The sequence below is a fragment of the Plecotus auritus genome, assembly GCF_963455305.1.
Source record: "Plecotus auritus genome assembly, chromosome: 2".
NCBI lineage: Eukaryota > Metazoa > Chordata > Mammalia > Chiroptera > Vespertilionidae > Plecotus > Plecotus auritus.
Genome location: NC_137771.1, coordinates 9,726,635 through 9,754,508, shown reverse-complemented (window position 1 = coordinate 9,754,508; position 27,874 = coordinate 9,726,635). Strand labels below are relative to the sequence as shown.

General features: G+C 49.1%; 2 protein-coding genes across 5 annotated transcripts in view; one reads left to right on the top strand and one right to left on the bottom strand.

Annotated features, from left to right (window-relative positions):
* On the top strand, window positions 1-23,977 carry SPATA21 (spermatogenesis associated 21; the record flags this gene model as incomplete). Its single annotated transcript, XM_080657087.1, has 12 exons — window positions 1-128; window positions 2,989-3,208; window positions 3,761-4,035; window positions 4,645-4,693; window positions 7,009-7,469; window positions 7,845-7,933; window positions 10,161-10,298; window positions 12,832-12,903; window positions 13,016-13,127; window positions 22,196-22,371; window positions 23,227-23,404; window positions 23,920-23,977. 12 exons carry the CDS (start codon window positions 1-3, stop codon window positions 23,975-23,977), a joined length of 1,956 nt encoding a protein of 651 aa, XP_080513213.1.
* SZRD1 (SUZ RNA binding domain containing 1) overlaps window positions 17,664-27,874 on the bottom strand; it is a 31,454-nt gene continuing 21,243 nt past the window's right edge. For 2 of the 4 annotated variants that reach the window (XM_080655298.1, XM_080655297.1), the window contains one exon: window positions 17,664-27,785. In XM_080655298.1, coding sequence (XP_080511424.1) covers window positions 27,683-27,785 — 103 coding nt within the window. In that variant the 3' untranslated portion in view covers window positions 17,664-27,682. The remainder of the gene's footprint in view (window positions 27,786-27,874) is intronic. The other 2 variants (XM_080655296.1, XM_080655299.1) reach the window with 1 other exon arrangement.

Below are 27,874 nucleotides of genomic sequence, written 5' to 3'. Positions count from 1 at the left end.
ATGGGCAGGGGGAAGGAGCCCTCACCGGCCACAGAAAGGCCTGAGAAGCGGCCCGGACACAGAGAAGCATCAGAGGAGGGGCCTCCGGAGCTCAGGACCCAGGAGCAGAGTCACCTGGCAGACCTAGGGTGAGCTGGGGGCTTCCCAGAGAGCAGGTCCAGGAGAGAGCGCCCCGTGATCCACCGGGAGCGAGGAGGGGAAGGAGGGAGTACTCCCAGACCAAGGTGGACCCTCCCAGTCACAGCGCCTGAACTGGTTCTTCACACAAATCACACGAAATGATTGTGTCGGCTGTTGTCTGAGCTCCCCTGCTGGGCCACAAGCTTCTGTCATGTTCAGCCTCAAATTCCTCATGCCTGGGGTTGTGCCTGGTGCATAGTAGATGCTCAATAAATATGTATTCGCCCTGACCGGTTTGGCTCAGTGGATGGAGCGTTGGCCTGCGGATCGAAAGGTCCCAGGTTCGATTCCAGTCAAGGGCATGTACCTTGGTTGCGGGCACATACCCAGTGGGGAGTGTGCAGGAGGCAGCTGATCGATGTTTCTCTCTCATCGATGTTTCTGACTCTCTATCCCTCTCTCTTCCTCTCTGTAAAAAAATCAATAAAATATATTAAAAATAAATATGTATTCACTGAATTAATTAAAAAAAAGGAACAAAAGAGAGGCTGAGAGACATGGAAACACACGTTTACATGGAATTATTATTACTGTTTTCTAAATGTTGGATATATGTTTTAAACTTGTCGGCAGTGAGAACGTATTCTTTCCAAAAAGAGCAAGTCAAGAGGGAGCCACAGACAGGCAAAGTGAAAGACTTGGGAAACAGTAGTAGTGACACCTGGTTAGCTTGTTGTTTAAATTTGATTATACCAAAAACCTCTAAATCATCTCTTCTCCATGAAAAGTTAAGGGACTCCATCAAAGCCAGGTTTGAGTCCCTGGAGACACGTACTGCATACCATGCTGGCGGAAATATAGACTGTTTCTACTGAAACAACTGGGCAATTGGTTTAAACTGACTTCTAACCCTAGCCAGTTTGGCTCAGTGGATAGACCATCCCTCACGAGGTCCAAAGGGTCCTGGGTTCGATTCTGGTCAAGGGCATGTACCTTGGTTGCTGGCTTCTTCCCGGCCTGAGCCCTGGTCGAGACTTGTGCAGGAGGCAATCAATGGATGTGTTTTTCTCACATTGATGTTTCTCTCTGTCTTTCCCTTTCTCTTCCACTCTCCCTAAAAATCAATGGGAAACAGGGAGTGGGGGGTGTCCCTCCATCTTTCACCCATTTCCAGAAATATGCCCTAAGGAAATCACTGGAGAGTCAGGCAAAGTTTTATGCAGAAAAATGTTCACTGTCACATTTTTTTAAACACTATAAGATTGGAACTGCCCATGTGCCCTAAATGCCCAAATAGAGAAACAATTAAGTAAATTATGATTCTCTAGAAAATCTACATATATAAAAGGCTAATATGCAAAGTACCCCCCAGGAGTTCGACAAGGAGACCGGAAGTTCGATCACTTGCTATGACGTGCGCTGACCACCAGGGGACTGTGCAGAACGAAGGAAGGCTCCAGCCAGCAGCTGGCAGCCAGAAGGAAGGCCCCAACAGCAGCCGGAAGGCCCCAATCGACCCTGATCACTGGCCAGGCCTAGAGACCCTACCTGTGCACGAAATTTCGTGCACCAGGCCTCTAGTATGTTGATAAAAGACTTTTTATTAAAACATGTTTATAAAAGACTTTTGTCATGGGAAAAACTTAGGCTATACTGTTAAATGAAAAACTATAGATGCGCCCTAACCGGTGTGGCTCAGTGGATGGAGCGTCGGTCTGCAGACTGAAGGGTCCCGGGTTCAATTCCGGTCAAGGGCATGTACCTTGGTTGTGGGCACATCCCCAGTAGGGAGTGTGCAGGAGGCAGCTGATTGATGTTTCGCTCTCATCGATGTTTCTAACTCTCCCTCTCCCTCTCTGTAAAAATATCAATAAAAAAAAAAAAACATATTTAAAAAAAAAAAAAAAAGAAAGAAAAACTATAGATGCAATAGAATTTTAACCATGTGAAATAATGCAATTATTTACAGAGAGTAATTAAATAAATCCTCATTACCAATATGTGTGTATGTCCACAGGAAGAAGCCTGGCGGAACTGCTCTAGAGTATTTGAGGGACACCCATAGACACAGATTCAAATCCCGAGCTGTCACGTTGAGCTCTTTGACCCTAGGCTCAAGTCTCTCAACCTCTCTGAATTCCAGTTCCCTTTAATTTTTCTTAAAAAAGAATAAGTAATAAGAATAGTAAGTCCTAACTTTCTTAAACATCGACATCAAAGTGTTTATGATTTGGGGAATTCGTATCAGTCTTCATCCATTCTCCCAGGCATTAAGTATGCACCCCCGCTGTGCCTGGTCCTGCACCAGTGCTCTGGGAACTATAAAGAAGTATCTATATATATAAAAGCCTAAGTGACCCTTTGACCAGCTGACCTTCGACCAGCCGACTGGTAGCTATGACACACACTGACCACCAGGGGGCAGACGCTCAATGCAGGAGCTGCCACGCTGCGATGACTTGGCAGTTGTGGTTCTTGGGTGATGCACCCAGATCCAGAGAAGCGGGAGCCCAATTCCGGGGTGCATCACCCAAGAACCACCCTCTTGCAATCTGGACCCCCTTGGGGGATGTCGGACTGCCAGTTTCAGCCTGATCCCCGCAGGCCAGGCTGAGGGACCCCACCTGCCAGGGGGACCCCCGCTCACTCCGCAGACGCCCTTTGAGCCCTGGCACCACCCCAGGTGCAGGCCGGCCAGGAGGGACTGCGGGAGGTTGGCTCCAGGGCATGTCCGGCCTGTCTCGCCCAGTCCCGCCCCACTGGCCACCTTATAATTAATTTACTTTCAATGTGCACGAATCCTCCAGTGAGAATATAAAACTATGCCCCAGTCTAGGAGCTGAGGTGTCCTTTTGTCTGTTCTCCCAGGAAGAAGCTGTCATCTTGGGCCCCTCAGGAACGGCCCGAGGAGCTGCAAGTAGGCCAGGATTGGGCCAAGCCAGGAAGTGAGCTGGGGGTTCTGCCTTCCAGTGTCTCCCCAGCCCCTGAAGGGCTGCAGCAGCAGGGCTCCGGGCAGGAGACCGAGGACCTGCAGGAGAGACAGCAGAACCCCGGGACAGTGAAGGGTCAAGCCCCCAAGAGGTGCCAGGTAATGTCTGCGGAGAACTGGGCAGGAAGGCAGGGAATGACTGACCCACAGGGACACAAAGGAGGCCCCCATGCCCCACTGGTGTATTGTGTCTGCTCCTCTCTGTGCCCCGGAAATGCCCAGCACGCAGTCTGTGTGGGTCATGGGGATATTCCGATTGATCTCGATTGTCCATAGCAAGCCTTTAAGACTTGGTTCCAGGGTGGCCCTGTGGTATGTCGGTGGGTGCCTGAGGCAGGAAGCAGGTAAGCGAGGCTCTGCATACAATTAACATTGGGGCATGCTGGGTTCAAAGAAGCTCAGACAGGTTTCTTTACACCAGGATATCCTAGAAGCTGTGTCTTAGCTTGTGGGACCTGGTGAGAGATGGTTAGAGTATGGTGAGTTGATTTTTGTAAATGGTGTGAGTGTTGGACTGAGGCTCATTTTTGGCACATGGCTATGCAATCATTCCAGCACCGTTTGCTGAGGACTATCCTTCTCTGCTGAATTTTCACCTTTGTCGAAAGTCAGCCAGGATGGGGCTCCCCATTTTGGTGTCCTTGTCGTCAGCCCACCCCAGGTCACCAGGCAGCAAGTGGGTCAGATATAGTGCAGACAGCAGAACCTTCTTGCACCTTGGACAGCTGTGGACAGTACCTGGAAGACAAGCCCCTCAAGGAGGCAAGCACCCCACACATTAGGCCACAGGGGACCCTGCCAGAGCCTGGCCCAGGGGGAGACAAAGACGGTTCTCAGGAAGCAATGCCCCTAATGCCCACAACTCCGGAGAAGACTGGCAACGCCGTCCCGCCATCCACGCCAGGACCTAACACACCCAAAGAAGGGTAAGCCACCCCCACCCACTCCGTGACCCCAGCAAGATGGCTCTTCTGCTGAGTTCCAGGTGAGGTGAATTCGAGTCCTGGCTGCTCCTGACCTGATGGAGGGCCTGGGGCAGGTCATGGCTCTCTGGGTCTCAATGTCCCCACCTGTACAATGGCTCTAACACTAAAATTTTTTGTTCTGTGGGCCTGCACTTTATGGGACATGCCCTACAGGGGGATGTGTGAGAGAAAGGGGAGTCCCTCTGAGATTAAAAGACCAGGGGGAGCCCTAACTGGTTTGGCTCAGTGGCTACGTCGGCCTGCAGACTCAAGGGTCCCAGGTTCAATTCCTATCAAGGGCATGTACCTTGGTTGCGGGCACATCCCCAGTGGGGGTTGTGCAGGAGGCAGCTGATCGATGTTTCTCTCTCATCGATGTTTCTAACTCTCTATCCCTCTCCGTTCCTCTCTGTAAAAATCAATAAAATATATTAGAAAAAAAAAAAAAAAAAGACCAGGGGGATGATGCTGGGATCGTGGACCTGAGGGTCCTGGGGGCTGAGAGAAGGGGGTGTAAGGGCCATGCCTTGAACTGAGCCCCTCCCCCACTGGGGTTTCTCCCTTGTTTAGGGTCAAGGCTGCAGAGACCAAGCCAGCACCAGGGCCTGTTCCTCCACCAGTAAGTAGAGCCAGAGTGCAGATGGGGAGAGGTGGAGGGGATCCTGAGGAGGAAGGGGGCAGAGGCAGAAATGGGCCAGTATTTGGAGTCAAACTGGGGAAGGTGTGTACCTGTGTGTTTGTGTGAGTGTGCACATGTATGTGCATACATGTACATGTGTGTTTGCACATCTGTATATGTGTGCATCTTGGGTGGGGGGTCAAGGATGCTCTTACACCCTGGAGCCCTTGTGTTCACCCCAAGTCGTGTCCCGGCTTTTCCCACACCGGCATAGATTTTTTTCTCATCCATTTGCTCTCAATCACAGCATACAATCCAAAGCTTCCCTGAACATCTGGGGGCTTCCACTCCCCTCCCAGCACCCCCTTCCTCCAGCTCTGCCACTTCTGGGCAGCCTGTGAATGCACAGTCATCACCTGCCCCTGCCTTTCTGCTCGTCACTGGCCAACCCCCAACCCTGGCTAAACCAGCCACCCACTTGCCCTCTGCCTGCACATGAGCAGCTCAGCACGGTTGGAGAAAAAGCCTGTCTTGTTGATGGGTTTCACTCTCCAGAGATGACCACTAAGGCCGGAAGCTCCTGGCGATCCTCTGCTGTTCCCCGGCCATGCTGCCCTCCCCCTCTGCTCCAGGATGTCATTTCACAACAGCATTCTCCTTGCCATGCGTCTGGGCTGGTGATCGGGCCTCGTGTGTCATTGAAAGGCCAGAAGCATCAGAGGAGAAAACTGGGATAGTAGCTGGAAGGGTTTGTGGTGTCAGGAGAGTACTTTTTTCTTAAAGAAGGAAGGTAGCCCTAGCCAGTTTGGCTGTGGATAGAGCTTCGGCCTACGGACTGAAGGGTCCCGGGTTTGATTCCTGGTCAGAGCACATGCCTGGGTTGCAGGCTTGATCCCCAGTAGGGGGCATGCAGGAGGCAGCCGATCAATGATTCTCTGTCATTATTGATGTTTCTATCTCTTTCTCCCTCTCCCTTCCTCTCTAAAATCAATAAAACATATTTTTTTAAAAAAGAAGGAAGATACTACGGCATGCTTACAGGCTGATGGGAGCAATCTGGTGGCGAAGTAGAGCTGATGCTTTAGGAAAAGAGGGTGTGTGGCAAGAGCTGCATCTTTGAGAACAAAGACTGGGCTGGAGCCTGCAGGGCACGGCCTGGTTGGAGATGGGCTGGGGACAAGTGCAGGGTGGCTATAATGGGAGGGGCAGGTGCAGGGTGGCTGTGATGGGAGGGACAAGTGCAGGATGGCTATAATGGGAGGGGCAGGTGGAAGGTGGCTGTGATGGAGGGGCAGGTGCAGGGTGGCTGTGATGAGAGGGGCAGGTGCAGGGTGGCTGTAATGGAGGGGCAGGTGGAAGGTGGCTGTAATGGGAGGGGCAGGTGGAAGGTGGCTGTAATGGGAGGGGCAGGTGGAGGGTGGCTGTGATGGGAGGGGCAGGTGCAGGGTGGCTGTGATGGGAGGGGCAGGTGCAGGGTGGCTGTGATGGGAGGGGCAGGTGCAGGGTGGCTGTGATGGGAGGGGCAGGTGCAGGGTGGCTGTGATGGGAGGGGCAGGTGCAGGGTGGCTGTGATGGGAGGGGCAGGTGCAGGGTGGCTGTAATGGAGGGGCAGGTGGAAGGTGGCTGTAATGGGAGGGGCAGGTGCAGGGTGGCTGTGATGGGAGGGGCAGGTGCAGGGTGGCTGTGATGGGAGGGGCAGGTGCAGGGTGGCTGTGATGGGAGGGGCAGGTGCAGGGTGGCTGTGATGGGAGGGGCAGGTGCAGGGTGGCTGTGATGGGAGGGGCAGGTGCAGGGTGGCTGTAATGGGAGGGGCAGGTGCAGGGTGGCTGTGATGGAGGAGCAGGTGGAGGGTGGCTGTGATGTGAGAGGCAGGTGCAGGGCTGTGATGGGTGGGGCAGGTGCAGGGTGGCTGGATTGCTGAAGGAACGAGTGGCGGTTTACTGTGTGCCTGCCCTATGCCGAGTGCTGGGTAGAGGTGGATAAAAGAGGTGGACAAAGCCCCTGAAGTTACCTCTGGTCAGGCCACTGCAGGCTGCGTCGATCACAGTGAAGGACACAAGTGAGTGGTGGGACCCAGAGGAACTCCAGACCACAGTTCAGAGAGCTGGGAGGCGGCAGAGCCCAAGTCAAGCGCAGGGGACTCATGGGTGGGAGCCTCGTGGGATGCACGTGAGATCTGGGCGACATCCTCCAGGGGCCCAGAGAGGAAGGGGTAGTCGGTATGAGGATGCCCTGGAGAGTAGGTGGCACCAAGAAAATCTGTGGGGCAGTGTGGCTGGCTGGAGGCCACATCCCCTCCCCCTCTCTGTCCCTAGGAGGTGAGGGACACTGGAGAGAGAAGGGAGCTGGGCTGTGCCCCGAAGCAGCCTCAGGAGCCCACAGCCACCACGGGTGCCCAGAACCTTGGGAGCACCGGGCAGGGCTTCATGAAGTGCCTGCTGGAGGTGGAGGAGGAGGAGACCATGCATCGGAGGGCCACCAAGGCCCGGGCCCTGCCAAACCGGAAGGCCCCCAAGACCCTGACCCCTGTGCCCACCTCAGCCCCGGTTGGCAACTCAGCCTCAAACCTGCCGCTGACACTGCCTCAGACCCCTGCCTCGGCCCCTGCCATGGCCCCATCCTGGGTCCGGCCACCAGCCCCTGGGCCCATCCCTGCCCCTGTCCCGGCCTCTGTACCTGTCATGGTCCTGCCAGCGCCTACCCTGGACCTGGGCTGGAGAAAGACAGTATTCTTGCACCACAGCGGCGAGAGAAGCCTGAGCCACACCAAGGCTCGGTAGGAGCCCCCCAAAAAGAGGATCAGAGCTGCTGTCCCCTTGTCCCTGGCCTCTCTCCCCCAGACTCTTGTCCCTGTCACTGGCTCTGTCTGTGTGTCCTCTCTCCCAGCTCTATGTCCCCATATCTAGGTCTCTGTTCCCATTTCTGACCCCTTTTCCTACCGCCCCGCAATGGTGTGTCTTTTCTCGTGTCCTTCACCTCCGCCCCGCTCTTCCTCTGGGTCACTCAGCCTCTCTGACCTCTCAAAGCCTCCCCCAGGGTCCTGCCCATGCGCCCCGCTGCCCTGGCTTCTCCCTAACCCTGGCCTCCTCTGGGTGCAGCCGTGGGCAGGGGCAGGCGGCTGGATATGTACCGGCCGGTCTGTCCTCTGCAGGCAGGACCTGGAGGAACGCTGCTTCCTAAACTTGTATCAGAACTGGGAGGCGCGGGCCGAGGAGCACCTCACCCTGAAGCAAGAGGAAGGTGAGGCCGGCCAGGGGAGCCCCTCGCAGGGGCATCAGAACTCTCCGTCCTTTGGGGTTCACAGACCTGGGGTGGGGGTGGTTTACAGACCAGACCACCACCCTGTGCCCACCCAGCCCTGTGTAGTGGACCCAGTGGAGTGCCTGGCTAGGGGATCGTGCAGGGCAGGAGGTTGGCCCAAGTGCGCACACTGCTGGGTGGGGGGGCCAGAACTCATGCTGGGTCCTCTCGCTTGGGGTCCAGGATGCTTCCCAGTTCCACAGTCACCTCGCTGAGTGATGGAAGCAAGCCTGCCAAGCGCGTCAGGTTTTGGAGGCGTTTCTGCCTCCCTCCACTGAGCCCGCTCCATTGGTCCTCCTTAGAAGCAGCCTCCAGGGCCCTTGGCTGTCCTAGACTGGTCTCCCTTTCCCACCCCATGCCGCTCCCACCCCAAAATGTACAAGTTCTGAGCACACACCCTGGGTGAGGCGCTGTGCTCTTGGGCTGGGCCCTGTGACCCCACCTACTGAGCTGTGAGGGGGAGGCATCACTGCTTTCTGTGGGCTCCAGAGGTGGCCTCATCAGCCTGGCCCTAAAAGTGGGTGTGTGTCCTCCTCCACCCTTCACTCCTCCCAAAGCCTGGGGCCCTCTGGCCACAGTGGCCCGTTCCTCTGCCTTTCTGGAATGCACCTCTGGCTCCCTATGACCCCCTCCTTGAAGTTCACACCTTTCTGCATTAAGACCCTCTAAGCCAGACGTGGGCAAACTACGGCCCGCGGGCCGGATCCGGCTGTTCTATCCGGTTCTCTTGCTCTCCCCTCCACTCCTTTACTTTGAATTCATATTAGTTCACACAAACACTCCATCCATGCTTTTGTTCCGGCCCTCCGGTCCAGTTTAAGAACCCATTGTGGCCCTCAAGTCAAAAAGTTTGCCCACCCCTGCCTAAGCCATTGTTGGCTCGGCTTTTCTAAGTACAGGACCCGCTGCCCCACCTCCTCGAGTAGAGTTCATGGGCAGCATGTCTTTTTGGCTTAGAGCCCAGGGTTCCCAGCATGACCCTCGACCCTACCTGATGAGGAAAGAGCTGGCTAAGCTGCTCTGATGCTCCAAGGTGCCCTGCATTTTGGATTATGGGATTTGCTTTTGAGAGTTGTTCTGTTTTTTCCTTTTCCAATGTGGCTGCTCACAGCACGTCACCACGGCCCAAACCCTGGCCCCATCTCGTCCCCACGTTTCACTTCTGTGTCAGAGGCTCGTTATGTGCCAGGCCCTGAATTAATACAGCCGCTCTTGGAGGGTGCACTGTTATGTCCATCTTACAGACAAGAAAATCGAGGCTCAGAGAAGGGCAGGCTAGCTCTGGAGGCTAGGAGTCTGAGATCACGATGTTGATATGTTTGATTTGTCCTGAGGCCTCTTTGCTTGGTTTGCCTTCTCCGTGTCCTCACATGGTCTTTCGTATGTGTGAGCACATTCCTGGTGTCTCTTTGTGTGTCCAAATTTCCTCTTCTTATAAGGACACCAGTTAGATTGGATTCTAAGGTACTGGGTGGGGGTTAAGACTTCAACATGGGAATTTGAGGTTAGGGGACACAATGGGCCCACAACAGTAATTCAGAGCCAGTCTTGGTACTAGGTCTGTTGATTCTAACCCGCATTTTGCTGTGAGCTAAGAAACCAGACACCACACATATTATGACCAGGAAGGACACGGCTTTTGTACCAGTTGGCACTGCTTTGGGGCTTTCTCGGCATCCTTCCTGGTCCTCTACTCGGGTCCAGATAAATGAAGCCTAGAAGCCATGTCCATGCAGATGAGGGACCACAGAGCCCCCAAGTCAAGGTGCAGACAGAGTCAGAAAGACCTGTTTGGTCCTCACTTTCCCCAACCTTACAAAAGGAACAAGCATTCTACTCTTACAAGGCTATCGTGAGAATTAAATGAGAACCCGGCTATAGAGAGCACAGCACAGTGCCTGGCACATAGAGGGGTGCTCCTGGTGCAAAGTGAAGGTTGCTAATTAGCTTAGCTTTTGCTACACCAGCTGAACCCTTGGCCTGGCCTTGTATAGAGTGGAGTAAGTCGATGGGACCACACCCCTCCACTTTTACTCTTTCAGTTCCCTTGTCCCTCCACCTGGCCATGCTAGCAGAGGACACTGGGCAAGAGGGTGGCTGGAGGGGAGGGGAGGAATGGTGGAAACAGAAATGTCTCCACTTCACGTAACCCCACTGCTGGCCCCAGCCTTCCACAGTTACTTTGAGATCTTCAATGGCCCTGGCGAGGTGGACGTGCACAGCCTGCAGAACGTCCTGCTCATCGTGGGTATCTCCCTGACGCCGGCGCAGGTGGAGGATGCCCTGATGAGTGCTGACATTGATGGTGAGTGAGGGAGGCTCCTTCCATGTCCCAGTCAGGGCAGCTCCACGGGCCATGGGAGACCGGTACAGTCCAGTTAGGTGCTCAGGACTCTGGTTTAAAAGGCCCTGCTCTTGGTTTAATGCACTGCTGTCACAGTCTAGAATTTTCAAAAAATTTTTATTTATTGATTCGAGACAGAGAAAGAGAAAGAGAGAGAGAGAGAGAGAGAGAGAGAGAGAGAGAGAGAGAGAGAGAGAGAGAAACATCAATTTGTTGTTCCACTTAATTATGCATTCATTGGTTGATTCTTGTCTGTGCCCTGACCAGGGATCGAGCCTACAGCCTTGGCGTATTGGGGACAATGCTCTAAACAACCGAGCTACCCAGCCAGGGCCAGTCCAGAAATTCTTAATAATGTTTTCTGCCTTTTCATTTTACACTGGACCTGAAAGTTAATACTCCCTGAGCTCCTACCTACTCAGTGCCAGGTTCTGGTGACTGAGAGATGACCAAGACCTACTTCCTCACCCCAAGATGTACGTGACCTCTGAGATCCCTTCCTTTTGGGCCCTTGTGTATGCTTCATCGGACATTCCCTGTGATTTGGTCACTCATTTTACCAACTGTAGGATCTTGAATGAGTCAATGAAGTTCACCAAGCCTCAGTTTCTCCATCTGTACAACGGAGCTGATGGCAATATCCATCTGTGCTGAAAGATTTAATGAGATAGCCCTAACCAGTTTGGCTCAGTGGACAGAGCGTTGACCTGCTGACTGAAGGGTCCCAGGTTCGATTCTGGTCAAGGGCATGTACCTTGGTTGCGGGCACATCCCTAATAAGGGGTGTGCAGGAGGCAGCTGATCAATGTTTCTCTCTCATCGATGTTTCTAACTCTCTATCCCTCTCCCTTCCTCTCTGTAAAAAAATCAATAAAAAATATATATACATATATATATTTTTTAAATATATATTTTTTTAAAAATTAAAAAAAAAGATTTAATGAGATAATCCAGGCAAAGCATTGAGCAAACACAGAATGCATCCAGAAGGCATTAGCTGCTAGTGTTACACGTGGTTTGATTGGCTAAACGCAGGACGTGGGGAGCAGTGGGCTGTGGAGGGCCTGGGCTCCTGACCACTGCTTCCTCCATCACTGCACAAATGCAAATCTTCACGCTCAAGCCAGGAATTGACCCCAGCTCGGCCCCTATGTGACCCTTGGCAACAGGCTTCTTTTCTCTGTGCATCAGGCCTCATCTGTGACATGGGAAGAAGTATTAAGCACCCCCAGAGGGTGGCTTTAAGGACTAGAGATTCCTGCCTCCCATAAAGAACCTCCATTACATTCCAGATCTTCCGAGTATGTGGCTGAAGTATGGGGGTTTTTATGAGAGTGTTCGAGGGGATCTGACCTGGGTTGACCTGACTTCTCTGAGGAAGGGATGGACAAGGGGAAGTATTAAGTGAAGGAGCTGGAGGGGGGTGGAGAAAATTCTAGGACAAGGAAGCAGCCTGGGAAGAATGTGGCCCCTGGTGGCAGAGCAGGTTAGTGCTTGAGGGTCTGGGCACCAGGTGAGGTTGGAGACAGGTAACAGCCAGGTCTAGTGGGGCCCTGAAGGCCCAAGTGGGAATGTGTGTGCATATGTATTCTCATGCAGTCACTATCAAATGGTAATAATAATAGTTGCAGATGCCCTAGCTGGTTTGGCTCAGTGGATAGAGCACTGGCCTGCAGACTGAAGGGTCCCGGGTTCGATTCTGATCAAGGGCACATGCCCGAGTTGTGGGTTCGATCCCCAGTGGGGGGTATGCAGGAGGCAGCCGGTCAGTGATTCTCTTTCATCATTGATGTTTCTCTTTCTCCCTCTCCCTTCCTCTATGAAATCAATAAAAAATATATATTTAAAAAACCAATGATTTTAAAAAATAATAGTTGCTGATGTTTAGTGAGCATGTATTATATGCATGGCCTGTTCTAAGCCCTTTGCCTCATTTTCTCTCCCATGAGATAGGTATTATAGTTATCCTCACCTATAGTTGGGAAAACTAAGGCTTAGTGGTGCTAAGAGACTTTGCCAAGGTCACATGAATATAAGTGGTGGACCTGAGATATGAACTCAGATTACTGCCTCTAGGACTCAAGTTCTGGGAGCTTGTAACTCAGATTTTAATTTTTGCCTTCTACTCTCCTGGGTGCACCATGCTTTCTGCATTGACATTATTTTTTAAAAAATGTTTTTATTCATTTCAGAGAGGGGAAGGGAGAGATAGATACATCAAGATGAGAGAGAATCACATTGATTGGTTGCCTCCTGCACACCCCCTATTGGGGATCAAGCCTGCAACCCGGGCATGTGCCCTGACCGGGAATCAAACCGTGACCTCCTGGTTCATGGATTGACGCTCAACCACTGAGCCACACCAGCCGGGCAACTATATGTTACTTTTATAATCAGACTCAATGAGTAAATACTAATAATCATGCCTGGGTTGCCATTCTTGGAGCCGCTCGGGAAGGTCCCTGCCCACCCTGTCTTCTTCCAACCTCCACAGGAGATGGTCACGTGGGCTTCAAAGATTTCTTGGCCGTAATGACAGACACCAAGCGCTTCTTCTGCTCCGTGGGTGAGCAGGGATGAACCAGGGCAGTCAGAGCCGGGGGAGGGAACAGGTGGGTGGGGTGGAGTGCACCCAGGGCTAGCAAATGGTAATGGCAGCCACCATCCCATGTCCCCAGAACAGAACGCCCTGACGGCTCCCCCGAATCCCCACACTCTGCTCTTTGAGATCCTGTCCCTGCTGGTGGAGATGCTGGCCTTACCTGAGGCAGCCTTAGAAGAGATCACCAAGTGAGTAGGGCTGGTTGTGGGGAGGTGGAGGGCTGGGGACACAGAAATAGCACCGAGTGTTTTGGCACACGTTCATTTATTCTTTTAATGAAAAATAACTGTTTTCCAAAACAACAAAACAGGTCAGTAAGAAGAATGACATTGTTTTACAATATTGCAAATCTCTTAACATCTGGCATAAGAGAGCTGGATTCTCGTATCTGCTTCTGCATTCAATCTGTTGCAATATGTTGTTTTGCTTGAAGTATATGAACAAATCTGGCCTCACATACATATGTAATTGGAGAGAAATATTTTAATAGCCTTTTCATTTAATAGCCAGAAATGATGTGGATATTTTTCTTTGATACTACACCAAATTTGACAAATGGTAGTGTCTTAAAGGTTGCTTGCAATATGAAATCTGAAATCATAGCAATGAAATTTTTGGACTCCTGTAAATAAAAATCTATTGGTCAGCCTTGTAGTTTGAATGGGTCTTTTCCCATGAATGCTTTTGTAATATGCACTAGTCATTTGGAAAATACTGTGTACCTTCCAAATGTTGATATATTTCATTCATTTTTGCTGTAACCTGGGTATATGTCCTGACTGGGAATTGAACCAGTGACCTTTTGGTTCCTGGGTCAATGCTTAACTGCTGAACCACACTGGCTGTGCCAAACCTCCAGTCATTTAAAAAAAAAAAAAACACAGGATGAAATGTACAGCATAGGGAAAATAGTCAATATTATGATAACTTTGTATGGTGACAGATGGTCGCTGGACTGACTGCGGTGATCACATCGTAAGGAATATAAATACTGAACCACTATGTTGACACCTGAAACTAATTATTATATGTCAACTACACTTTTGTTGTTGTTGTTAATCCTCACCTGAGGATATTTTTCCCATTGGTTTTTAGAGAGAGTAGAAGGGAGAAAGGGAGAGAGAAACATTGATGTGAAAAACAGACACATCCATTGGTTGCTTCCCGCAGGTGCCCTGACCGGGACTGGGGATCAAACATGCAACTCAGGTAAGGTCCCTTGACCAGGAATAGAACCCGAGACCCTTTGGTGCACTGGCCAATGCTCTAACAGACACTGAGCTACACCAACCAGGGCGTACTGTACTTTAATAATAATAACAACAACAACTTGCTATCAGATGTAGCCTGCAGTACATATAGACTTGGGTGAATTCCTCTTTTCTCAAGGTCCCCCAAAATGTCCTGAGATTCTTCGGCCTGCCAGGAAGTGATCTTTGACCAGGAACTTTGAAATTCAGGTACCAGGCAGTATTTTAAGCAGTACTTTCTAAGCAGTGCCTCCATAAAGTCAACTTTAGTTCTTTAAAACTGCCTGGTCATATCTGATCTATGTTTATCATTTTCAAATATGACATTACCACCCTAGCCAGTTTGGCTCAGTGGATAAAGTGTCAGCCTATGGATTGAAGGATCCTAGGTTTGATTCTCGACAAGGGCACATACTGTATGTACCTCAGTTGCAGGCTTGATCCCTGGCCCTGGTAGGGCGTGTGTGAGATGCAACCAATGTCTCCCTCTCACATTGATGTTTCTCTGTCTCTCTCCCGCCTTTCCACTCTCTCTAAAAAAGTCAATGGATAAATATCCTTGGGTGAGGATTAACAACAAAAAATATGACATTAGTGTCAAAACCTTGTAACATAATACTTTTCATATGTTCTATAACAAGAATAAATTCTTATTAAATTTATGTAAATAGCTATATTAATATGAAAATAAAAATACTTAGGAAAATAAAAATATTCCAAAGAGTTTTTAATTCTAGAGGATTCAGGCAAGGAGAAAAAGTTGTTTTCATTTTGTTTACAAAGGTATAATTTACCAAATTGTTATTAGTTATAGGCAGCTTAAAAGAGAAAAAGGATTTCTTAAATCTGAAAAGCAAAAGAAACCAACAATGTTTCAAATAAAAAAGGTCATAAAATTGTAATCATCCCCATCATTTCATTCTCATGTAACTGATTTCTATTCTGCTTATCTTGGGTTAGCAGTTTTATGAATCCATCACCTTTTTCATCAGAATTCTGGAGATTCTCACCCAGTTCAGTGGTATGATCTTAAACTTATCAGAGACCTATAATCCAGAGTACCTATCAGAGTCTTGCATAAATTTCCTTGAAGTATTTTTACCTTTAGTTAATTGCAAAGGCTTTCAGAGAACAATCAATAAAACAATAACTGTGAATTAGGAAAGACTTAAAATGGACAAGTTAAAGATCTGATGAGAATTGATTATAAGATAACTGTAATTATGACTGATAACATTATACCAAGGTATATCAGATTGCCAGAAATTTTTATACAATTTTTAGTACACTTATGTTGATATAAGAACACCCAAACCTAGAGAATTTTTATGAGTTTATTTGAGCCAAACTGATGACATATGCCGGGGAGCAAGATCTCAAATGCTCTGCAGAATGACAAATTTGCAGCTTCTTTTATGCATTTGAAATTAAGGAGGGGACGGAAGATTACATGAAGGTGGGAGAAAGCCAAGTCATGGATTGGCTCTCTTGAGGGTGGTTAAGTCTTAGAAGGAGGGATCTGATTGGATGGTTCACACATTAGAGTACCCCATGCATATTTTGCAACTTTCTCTCTCTCTGGTATTCTGATACACTAATTAACCCCAGTGGCCTCCATCTTTCTAAGCTCCAATGTCTGTCTCCTTACCTAATTGTCTTTTGCTTGGGAAATTACTTCCTGCACTGCAGTCTAGGAAGTACCTCCAGAAAAAATTCTAGGGAGATCCTAAGGCACACCTCATTGGCTTCTCTCCTCTCACAGATCACTCTTGTGCTGCCTGATGTCCAATATCAGCAGCATCATATATTTTGTTCATGGATCTATGGCACTAGGACAAGTTCAGTACTAGTTGTTCCATCATGGCCAGGAACAGAATTATGTTCATTTGTCTTTTTTTTCTCTCTCTCTTCTTCAAATTGGATTTCTATTGATTTGTCTTCAAGTCTACTAATTCCTTTTTTCTGCTATCTCCAATCTGCTCTTAAGCTCATTCAATGACTTTTTCATTCTAGTTATTATACTTTCTGTTCTTGAATTTCCATTTGTTTCATGTTTATAGTTTGTTTCTCTGTTCACTCATTAAGATCACATGTTCCTTCAATTATCTGAACATATTTTTAATAGCTCCTTTAATGCTGCTGTCTACTAAATCCAACATCTGCGCCATCTCAGGATTGCTATTTATGAGTTTTTTTCTCCTTACTATGCACCACATTTTCCTGTTTCTTTACAGTCTGATGACTTCTTACTTCCTGGTCATTTTGAATATGGTTTAAAAACTAGATTCTGTTATCTTCCTTTAATAAGTGTTAATTTTTGTTCTTGTAGGCAGCTGATTATCATGAAATTGTGCAGGCTTGGTTTTTTACTTTATTAGGGCATCATTGTGAAAAGTTCAGATTTCTCCTAACCCTTGTAGCTTGGTAAGACTCAACTTCAAATGCTGTTTCTCCTGTGGATTTTAGTCTCAGGAAAGGTCTACAGTAGGCAAGGGTTGGCAAACTATGGGCTGCAGGCCACATATAGCCTGTTTTTATAAACTTTCATCAGAACACAGCCATAGCCATTCATTTACATATCATCTATGGATTCTTTGATGCTACAATGGCAGAGTGGAAGTTATTTATTAACACTTCTGTGATGGTGGAATTATTTCTCCTAGTAGTTATATCAGGTTTTGCTTTATATTTCATGTCTCGAATTTCATATTCCCTGATGAATTGAAAATTTTATAATTTAGTCTCTAGTAATGCCTTAAGGCCTAGTTTTTAAGATATTAATATGCCCATACCAAGTTCCTTTTGCTTAGTATTCAACTGATATATCATACTCCCTTTTTTTAAAAAATAAATCTTTATTGTTCAGATTATTACAGTTGTTCTTCTTTTTTCCCCCCCAAAGCTTCCCTCCACCCGGTTCTCAACCCACCCTCTGCCCTTACCCCCCGCACTGTCATCATCCACAGGTGTATGATTTTTGTCCAGTCTCTTCCCACACCCCGCACACCCCTTTCCCCCCGAGGATTGTCAGTCCACTCCCTTTCTATGCCCCTGATTCTATTATATTCACCAGTTTATTCTGTTCATCAGATTTTTTATTCACTTGATTTTTAGATTCACTTGTTGATAGATATGTATTTGTTGTTCATAATTTTTATCTTTACCTTTTTCTTCTTCTTCCTCTTCTTAAAGAATACCTTTCAGCATTTCATATAATACTAGTTTGGCGGTGATGAACTCCTTTAGCTTTTTCTTATCTGTGAAGCTCTTTATCTGACCTTCAATTCTGAATGATAGCTTTGCTGGGTAGAGTAATCTTGGTTGTAGGTTCTTGCTATTCATCACTTTGAATATTTCTTGCCACTCCCTTCTGGCCTGCATAGTTTCTATTGAGAAATCAGCTGACAATGGTATGGGTGCTCCCTTGTAGGTAACTGTTTTTCTCTTGCTGCTTTTAAGATTCTCTGTCTTTTGCTCTTGGCATTTTAATTATGATGTATCTTGATGTGGTCCTCTTTGGATTCCTTTTGTTTGGGGTTCTGTGGGCTTCCTGGACTTGTAAGTCTATTTCTTTCACCAGGTGGGGGAAGTTTTCGGTCATTATTTCTTCAAATAGGTTTTCAGTATCTTGCTCTCTCTCTTCTTCTGGCACCCCCATAATTCAGATGTTGGTATGCTTGAAGTTGTCCCAGAGGCTCCTTACACTATCTTCATATTTTTGGATTCTTTCTTCTTTTTGCTTTTTCGATTGGGTGGTTTTTGCTTCTTTGTATTTCAAATCTTTGACTTGATTCTTAGAATCCTCTAGTCTGCTGTTGAATCTCTGTATATTATTCTTTATTTCAGTCAGTGTATGCTTAATATCTAGTTGGTCCTTTTCAATATCCTTGAGGGTCTCATTAAATTTATCAGCCTTTTCTAGAAAATTCTTGAAAAATCTTATAACTGGGGTTTTGAACTCTATATCCTCCATTTCTTTCATTTGTGACCTGTTTCTTTGTCTCCACATTTGGGTTGCTTCCCTGTGTTGATAGAGTGGCTTTGTGTGCTAGGTGTCCTATAGGGCCCAGTGGCTCAGCCTCCCCAGTTACCTGAGGTGGACACTCTTGGTGCACCCCTTTGTGAGCTGTGTGCACAGTCTTGTTGTAGTTAAGCCTTGATTGTTGTTGGTATCACTGGGAGGAATTGACCTCCAGGCCAATTAGCTGTGAGGATCAGCTGTGTCTACGATGGGAGAACTTCTGTGCTGGAGACACCCTTATGAGGCAAAATTTGCTTCAGTGGGGCTTTGGTGCTCACTGAGTCTGCCCCCTGAGTGTGTCCCTTATGGATCTGAGGAGTTGTAATCTGGATGGTCCACTCTGACCACTGGGTACACTGGCTCTTGGATCTCCAAGGAGGTGCTGATTTAGCCTCTGTCTAAGGCCACCCAGCAGGAGCTACGGAGAGATCTGCAGATTACTTTTCTTTGTTTGGGTTTTGGAGGTGCCCAGATGAGGCCCAGCTGTGAAGCAATGCAAGCTGCTGTGGGGCCTTGGGCCTTCTTTTGGATGTTCTGGGTCTCTCTGTCTCAGCTGCAGTTTGTTAGGTAATTTTAGATTTCAAAGGACCAGGCCATTCATATGAAAAAGCCTCTGCACACAGCTTGGGTGGGGCGGGGTCTCAGGGCGGAGCAAACACCAATGGTTGACTGTCAGCCCTGCCCTAAGAGGCCCCTAGGTCTCAGTGTCCCTCGGTAATCGCTAAAAGCACCTCTCAGAAAGCCACCCTCAAGTTCTGCCGGATGCCAGACAGTCCAGTCTCTCCCCGTATGATCTGGGTCCCCAGAGTCTTGCCCGGAACTGGAGTTCAGAGCAGTCGGGAGCTTGTGTCTCCCATCGGATTGAAAAAGACAGCAACGTACTCAGTTGCCAGCCCTTTCCTCGAGCACGCTCACACCTCCATACCTCTGCACTTTACTTCCACAGCTCCTCTGAGTCTCAGTGTGCTTTTCTCTTTCCTTCGAGTTGTAGAATTTCCACTCAGTCAGCCTTCCTGTGGTTCTGGATGATGTCCGTTTTGTCTTTTAGTTGTAATTTTGAAGTGGTTGTGCAAGGCAGCAATTTCAGGTGTTTACCTATGCCACCATCTTGGTCTCTCCCCATACTCCCCACTTCTTCCAAAGGCAAGCATTGACTCCCTCCTTACTTCTATGTAATATGCATATACTATGATATTTTGGTTAGATTTTTAGACTTTTATCTATTGACTTCTGATGATGGTAAGGATTTAGCTGTCTAATACAATTATCCCGCCAGCTTCCCACTCCCCATTCCAATATAGCATCATTTTTTTTTTTACTAAATAAGTGTTTGGGTTTTTTATTAATATACTATAATTTCATTTCTTTTTTTAATTTCCTAAAATGGGTTATTTCCTTGTTTTGTGTTTTTTTAATTCATTGATAATTTCTGCACCTTCCTACTATTTCTTTTTCTTGGATGGAGGCATGTTCTAAATAATCCCATTCTTCTCGCTTAGGATTATCTTTTTAGGCCCGTAGAACTACCACTTTGGGAGCCTGTCATCCTAGGAATCCTTTTTTCCTTTCCTCTAATTAGGATTCTGATTGCTGGATGTCTTACTCTTTTTTTCTAAAGGGAGCATGTTTGCCCAGTAACTTGTTGGGGTTAGAAAGGCAATAGCACTTCAACAACAGGTATGCCAGCCCTCAAAATTTCTGTCGTTTAAGTATAGAGATCCAATCTAAACTAGTTGTCCCATGGCAATTGCACTGCCATTGTGGGATCTACCTTTACCTTTGCCTCTCTCCTGTGTTAGACACCATTTTCTGTATGTATAGCTTCCTTTTCTTTTTTTGGTTCATGCCTTCATTTTGAAAGAATGAGTGGTCTTCAGTAGCTTCTTGAGCAAGCATAGGTGGGAGGTGAAATTTTTGAGATTTTGCAAATCTGCGGAAGTGTTTTTCTACCCTCAAACTTACTTAATAGGTTATTTGGGTATAGAATTCCAGGTGTCTTAGTTAAGGAATAGACCCAACGTTCTATAGTTCAAACAAGATAGTTTATTCCTCTCTTATATTGACAGTCTGGAGGAAGCAGGCAGGAAGACAAGGTCCCCCCAAGCACCCAGTTTCTTCCCATCATTCCCTATGTTGATCCTAAGCTAAGTTACCAGCAACACACCTGAATTCAAGCCCACAGGGAAGGGAAAAAGAGGAGTTGGGAAGCAGGCAATTTCCTTGGAAATTGTGACAAAGTTGTGCACACACTTCTCATGTTCTACTGGTCCCTGTGGGGTGAAGTTACTTTCTAGTCCATCTTTTATTTGGTGCACTGCCTTTTTAGGTCCCAGTTTTACACAGAGATCTAGATCCAATTTCCATGTGAGGGCTCTGGTATTCGTTTTCTATTTTCCCTATGTGAAGCCCAATATGCCCCAAAATTCCAGGCCCCAGGGATAGGTAGAGGCCCTAGCAGAAACATCAGCTTAAGCCCTAAGAGTTTCCCAACACCACTGCCTACAAAGCCCCAGGTTGTCTGGCCTTGCCATCTTGCTGCCCACATCTCCCCTTCTCCCTCACACACCAATCTCTAGCCCCTCTGGCTTCCTTGCTATCCTTAGAGGTCACCAAGCTCTTTGCAACCTCCTGGCCTTTTCACACGCCACTCCCTCTAGATATCCATTTGGCTAGCTCCCTCCTCTCATTCTGCTCAGATGCCACCACCTCCAAGACTTCTGCTGACCACTGTGAGCCAAAATAGCTCCTCATCACTACCCACTACCTAGCTTTGACTTTCCCTTAGAGAACCCGTAACTACTGACATGGTATTGTGTGTTTTTTTATTTATGGTCTAACTCTTCCACTAGTTATGAGCCTAGGTAGTTGATTTAAAAAGTAATTCCGGGGAATGGGAGTGGGGAAGGGACATGAACAGCAAAGGAGGAGAAGCCAATACCAGGATGTGCTATTGAGGAGACTATGAATGGTGGCTCAGAACTCAGTCAGGGGAGAGAAGCCTGTATACTTTAGCTGTTGGCTCCTTTGGTCAAATGTGGCCCCCTATAGGTGTTTAATTTCCCTGCACTTTGGTTTGCACATGGATCAGAGAAGCTCTGGGGCAGGGAGCAAGGGGCTGAAGCCTGAGGCAAGACCATGCCAGGCTGTGCTTGAGCACACCTGGTGGAAGCCCTTGTGGAAGTGGTTGCTGCGGCAATGGCTACAGTGAGAGGTGGGGCTGAAGGACTGTGATAAGAGACCCTAAATAAATATACCCTGCACCATTCTTTCCCAAGTACTTAGATGAGTGGTCAGTACATAGTAAATAATCCATTAATATTTACTGAACGAATGAATGGTGCTGCAGTCTAGTGGAGAAAAGGCAAGTAGTGGTGTATTAAAATAAAGTAGGCTATGGGTTACAGTGGAATAAGCACAGGTTATTGGGGCCCACAGTGGGAGCCTGGCTAGTCGGCGGGAGGAGAGAGAACTTTCTGGAAGAGATTGCCCTTAAGCTGAAATCTGGAAGATGAGCAGGAGTTAATTGCACAGCTGACTTATAAAACACTTGCACATGTAAGTACAAATATCAGTGACAGGAATCAAGGGTAACATTTACCAAGCTCTTCCCATGGACCACACACTTTGCTAATGCTTGATGGGCAGTTACTTAACCCTATAACATGTGGACTTTTTGATCCTTTCCACCCAGGGGACACCTGAAGCTCAGAGAAGTCAAGTGACTTGCAGTGACAGGAATAAGATAACCATTTCCCCCATTTTACACAGGGGTGACTGTGACTGAGGCTTAAAGCAGAGCAATGACATGCCCATGGTCACAGGAAGTTAATGGCAGAGCTGGGACTAAAACCCAGGTCTCCCAACGCCTGGGCCTGTGTTCCTGCTCCAGAGCCGGCCAGACCAAACAGGCCCCCAGGAAGAGTGAGGGAAGAGGAGGGTGAATTAAACATGGCCAGGCTGAGCTGGGTGGGCACTGCCTCCCCAGCTATTACCAGAAGAAGCTCAAGGAAGGTACCTGTAAGGCCCGAGAGATGGAATCGGCCATAGGCCGGCTGCGGTCCCGGAGGAAGCTTCCCTACCACCTGCAGCAGGCAGACACCTTGGAAGTCCCAGAACGAAGGGTCCTCAGGATCCTGAGCCGGCTGAAGCAGCAGAGCTACGGTGAGGGCCCTGGGCATGGTGGGGCTCTGCTCTCCTGAACATCTCGCCTCGTTCCCTGGGCCCCTACAAAGTCAGAACCAGGCTGAGAGACATGGTTTTCCCCTTTTGGGTTAACTGTATCTGTCAATGGGCTGATAGTTATTACTCTATCTCCAGCCCGCTGACAAGGCCTTCTACATGGACTCTTCCCAGTGCCTTAGCCCTGACCACAGGTTGGTCCCAAGAGCCAGGTGATCAGCGCTCCCAGCTCATCATTGATTGAGCACCCACTAGAGTCACTCACTGCACTAGGTCCTTGGCAGATGGGTTAGAATTTAATCCCCATAATCACATATTTACCCCATTTTACAGATAATTGAAACTGGGTAAGTTTAAGGAACTTGTCCAAGGCCCCACATCCAACATGTCAGAAAGGGGAGTTTATAACCATCTCTGACTCCAAAACCTGTGCTCTTTTCACTGGGCAAGGCGGCCTCCCCATAATAGTAGGTACCATTAGATTTCTACTGTGTGCCAAGTGATGGGCTAGGAGCTTTCCAGAGTCTGGAGTGTGCCTACCAAACTTTGCCAGGACCCATTGAAAAAGACATCTGTTTTTTTCAGCTGTTATCAGCCCTTACGCAGTGTTCAGCGTTTAGCTGAATGCTTTGCACATACTATCCCTTTAATTCTCATCATTCACTGTGAGGTGGGTACCACTATCATCTCCAGCCTACATAGAGGCCTGGAGAGGTAATTTGCCCAAACCCAGCCAGCTCATGTAGCAAAGTCAGGATCTCACCTGGGTCTGCCTGCCTCCCAAGGCTGGGTGTATTCTGAAACATCCCCCTCTCCTGTCTCCTCCTCCCTCGCCAGCTGCCAACCTGCAGAGCCCCTACGCCCAGGTGCCCTGCATCCCACTCTGCCCGAGGTTGGACAAGAAGATGGTAGGCCGGAAGCAGGGCGGCCAATACATGTTGGACCAGTGCACCCCCACCAACCCGAGCCCTGACATCCATAGCCTCTACTTCCAGTCAGGATCTCAAGGAAGCAGGTGGGTGCCCAAAGGGCAGGGGCCCCAGCCCAGGCCCATCCACCTCCTTCCTTACTAGGCCCTTGGCCTAACCCAAGAATACATCCTTCTAAGAAGTGATGCCTGGGAGACTGTTGCTCCGGGGAGGAAAAAAGAGAAAGGGGGGAAAAAAACGAACCTTTGGTGAAGGCCTGTGCACCAAGTGGATTATTCATGAATCATGGTACTTACTTATGCCTTCCTATGCCCAGGACTCAGGGGTACATACCGTCTTTCTCTTAGACTGGCACTGCCTGCCTTTCTCATCAGGAAGTTTAACACTCCAGTCCTTTGCCCAAGTCTGGTTCCATGTTAGGAGTAGCAGGAAACAGACTTAGCATCTGGCTAGAGGGAAGCTTCCCTTGCAGCATTCCCCTTCCAGCGATCTGGACTTGGAGTCAGGCCCCTGAGCCTGTTGGCTCATCACTTCCCAGGGAAGGCGGCCTCTCCCCTTGGGCACATGGAAATGGAGCATTTCCTCCCACCCTTCTCCCTAGGGAACACAGCTCTGACAGCCGAAAGTGGCTCAGCTCTGTGCCGGCTCGAACCCACTGACCCTGCAGAATCCTGACTCTGGACAGCTAAGACCTGCAGACAGATAGGTCTTCAGGCAGGGACCACAGCTGGATTTTGCTTTTGTGGTCTGGTAAGCCAATAAACACCAAGAACCTCAGCCTTTGTGCCTGGTGCCCTCTGGGCACTCACCTGCTTCCTGGTGCCAGGGAAGGCCCCCACCCAGGTTCTCACCCCTCCACTGGGCTCTCAGGGCACAGGGCCCCAGCCTCCCTTAGGCTTGGGAATCCCTGAAGCAAGATGTACCTCAAAACCCTGCCCAGGGTTGGGGCTCTAGCTGGACGTGGCCCTGGGTGCAAAGTCTTGATCTTATACGTACGCTCAAAGGACAAAGCTGGGATTTTCCTCAGCTGAGGTTTTCCTTTTGGACTAGGAGCCCCCAAGGGCAGGAATTCCTTCTCCTTGCTCAAAAGGAATGGTGAACATAGGGAAGTACCTGGGAAAGACTCGACCCCTGAAAGGGGCAGACCCCATGGAAGAGAGGAAGGGCCTCACCCATGTTCTCACCAACAGAGCCCCAGGGCCTAGGGATCCCCTTCCCTTGGAGCCTAAGGGTGTGGATCCTTACCCCCAATACACACACCACCTCAGACCTACTTCTCTAACAGAGAGAGAGCCCCTCCCTCGGACTGAGCAGAGGTAGCTCCCAGTGGTTAAATAAGCAGCCACAGCAAGAAGTTAGGAGGCCAGGGACTGAAATGAGGACAAGGCTCTGACAAGTTTAAAACATGTATTTAAAATACAATTTATAAAATGCTTAATCTGCCGACTCAGGAGCCCGCGGTGCGGGGTGGGGTGGGCAGCTGCCCGCTAGATCAGCAGAGCAGGACTGCAGGGGTGCAGCCCTCCCTCCCATGCCCTTCTGTTCAGACACCCAAGGGGCCCATGTGCACCCTTGGAATCACATGGCCAGAAAACAGGACCCCAGAGGTTTCCAGAGTCTCTGCTTAGCAGGGAGGATGGGGTAGCCCTACCGGCCCATCCCTGAGCAGAGCATCCCCAGATGGGGCAGAGCAGGGTATGGCTGGACTGGACAGGGCAGGGCGGGGCAGTGGGCTCTGGAAGGGGCTGATGGTAGCAGATAGGGTGTTGCCTCCTGCCTGCAGGTGGGGAGCACCCTGATTGAGTGGGCTGAGAAGGGTTGGTCACCAGGCCCAGACCCCCAGCTCCTTTGGTTATAGGCTGACAACAGAGTAGTGGCTCATGGGAAGCAGTTAGCTGGAAGGTCTGAGGCCTGGCTCATGGGGTCAGGGAGGAGCTGGGGGAAGGGGACAGTACCATGAAGGCAGATAAAGGGGCAGCAGCCTCAGGTTTCTGCCCTCCCACACCCCCCTGGGGTTTTCTAAGCCAAAGCCCGCAGCTTACTTAAAAAAGTTAAAAAAAGCACTTAAGGAAAGTTACAGACAACTACCAACACACACACACACACACACACACACACACACACACACCCCAAACCGTTCTCCCATCTCCCTTCCCACCTCCCCCAACACAATAGTTCACTGTTTTCGTTTTTCTTTTTAAAAAAATTTGCTACCTCTCCATCTGGGAAGCCAAGGAGGTACAGGCACACAGTGGGCAGAGCCCCATCTTTGGCCAGAAGGAGGTGGGAGCACTAGTCCCTACTAGATCCTCAATCCACAGATACCCATCAGCCAGTCTTCCCTCTGGCTCCATTAGGGGCGGGGGGCAAGAACAGGTTGTCCCAATGGCTGGGCAATCAGCACTTCTGGCCTTTCCATCTGGCCTACCTCTGTGCCCTTCTCCAACTGAAAGGACAGTCTCACTTTGGGCCAGAAACCACTATTACATGAGGGATGGACACTACACATTTAAAATGAGGAAACTTGGTCAGGGCAGTGGAACTATAAAGACAGCAATCAACCTTCTCCCTTGCCCATGCCTGGAGGTAATTCCCTGCCAGAATAGTCTACGGTCACAACTCAACAACCTGTAGGTTCTTACTGACTGAAGCTCTGTTCCAACTCCGCTCATAGACAATTTCCTGGCTTCACACAGTTACAAGACTGTGCTGCGGACTAGTTGCTGATTCAACTGGCAGCTGGCCCTTCCTTCTAAGGGGAAAATGTAGTGGGACATGGCTTGCTAAGCCTGGCCTACATTCCCACAGGGCAAGGCCAAGAGCCAGGTGAACAAAGGTGGAGTGAGACTCCAAAACCTAGCTTGCCACCTTGGCCACTGCAAGCTGCCCTAATCACAAAAACATCACACCCACCACTCCAAAACTCATCCACTGAGTGGGAGGCTGCCTGGCTAGCTGAGGGATAAGGCGCAGTGCAACAGGAGAGACCAGAGAAAGCCTGAGAGGGCCAGACTGTACACACACAGAGCTGCTCTGGGCAGCTGCCCTCTTAGTCTCTTCCACCTCAAGGAGCCAAAGCAAATCCCTAGGCTCCAGGGACAGAGGGGAAACTGCCTTCATTCCAGGGCCTTGCTCTGGAAAAAGGGTGAAGGGTAGCCTAGGACTATGGGGAACCAGTCTGTCATCACCAATCTGCAATGCACAGCTTGTCTTTTCCCATATGTATTCAGAATGGTCTGCTCCCAAGGTAGTGATTTCACAAAGGAAATGTACCAGCTATAGTTACCGAGCTGATGCCATCACTGGAGATGGCACTCCGCAGACACCTTCTGACCACACGAGGCAGGAGGCTGAGCCCTGGAGCCAGACTCTCCTGGCTTTCCTTGTGCTGACAGCAAAATACTGAGCAAGCCTCGCATCATTTACTTCTAAGCTCAGGAGTGCAGTCTCACTCCCTGCTCTCTTCTAGAAGTAGCAAGCCTGGCTGGTAGGGAACCACCCTGAGGGGATTGGGAAGGGAAAGTCTGTTCACTTTCCCTGTCTCCCAAAATACTACAGATGGGGTTGGCACCCTCCCCAGGCTCTCTGAGCCTATAGAACGAGCCCAGTCTCCAGGTAGGGCCATGATGCCCTGGGACTTAGCTGGGGGGAGGGAGGTATAGGCATGGGGTGCTCATCTGTCCTGGCGGCTACAGAGCCCTGCCCCTTTTCTGGGCGGCAGTAGGAATACAGAAGCTAAGCTCACCAAAAACCTATTGGTTAATGTTTCTAGTAAATTTCCCAGAAACATTTTTAAGTAGACTACCAAACTACCCTTTCTTAATTAAAAATTCATTAAACTGCTAAAACCCTTACCATGCACTTTTTCTTGCAAATCAGATATTTGTATAAACAAACAAAAATAGGAAGGAAAAAAAAAAAAAAAGAAAGGATAATTTTCAAATGGAACTTGCTTTTAAGTGACGAAGACATGCACTTGGGGGTGGGTGGATGGGAGTTCTCATTTGTTTTGAAATCCCAAATTAACGAGCATGATAAACTGTTATTGCTGGCACTGGCTTTACCCCAAGTGGCCAAGTGGCACTGTCTGACTCTCTACTCTTAAGTCCCCTAACCCCCATCCTTTCCCTTTCCATTGACTTGGGACAGCCCTTGTAGACATGCCAATCACAGTGGGAAGGGGGGAAAGGGGGAGGTCACAGTGCATGGGGTTCAAGGTCACAGTGGGAGGAGCAAAGGGGATCACAGTGCAAGTTAATCAGGTCCTTCCCTCTGCTCAAGTCCAGTTGTCTGCCACGGCAGTGCGACCCATGGCGGACGACCCAGGAGGTGGTGACGGCGGCAGCATTCTTTCTTGCCCACATTTATCTGCGCTGTTTGAAGCCTTGTGACCCATCAGGACCCAAAGGCTGTCTGATCACATTATTGGGCTGCCTGCTGTCTTCGGGTTGGGAGATCCTGGTTGGCCTGAAGGGAAGAAGATCAGAGGGAGGCCTGAAAAAGGATTGAAAAGAGGACTCCAAGTCTTAAAACCAACCACCCCTGCAGCTGGGGCA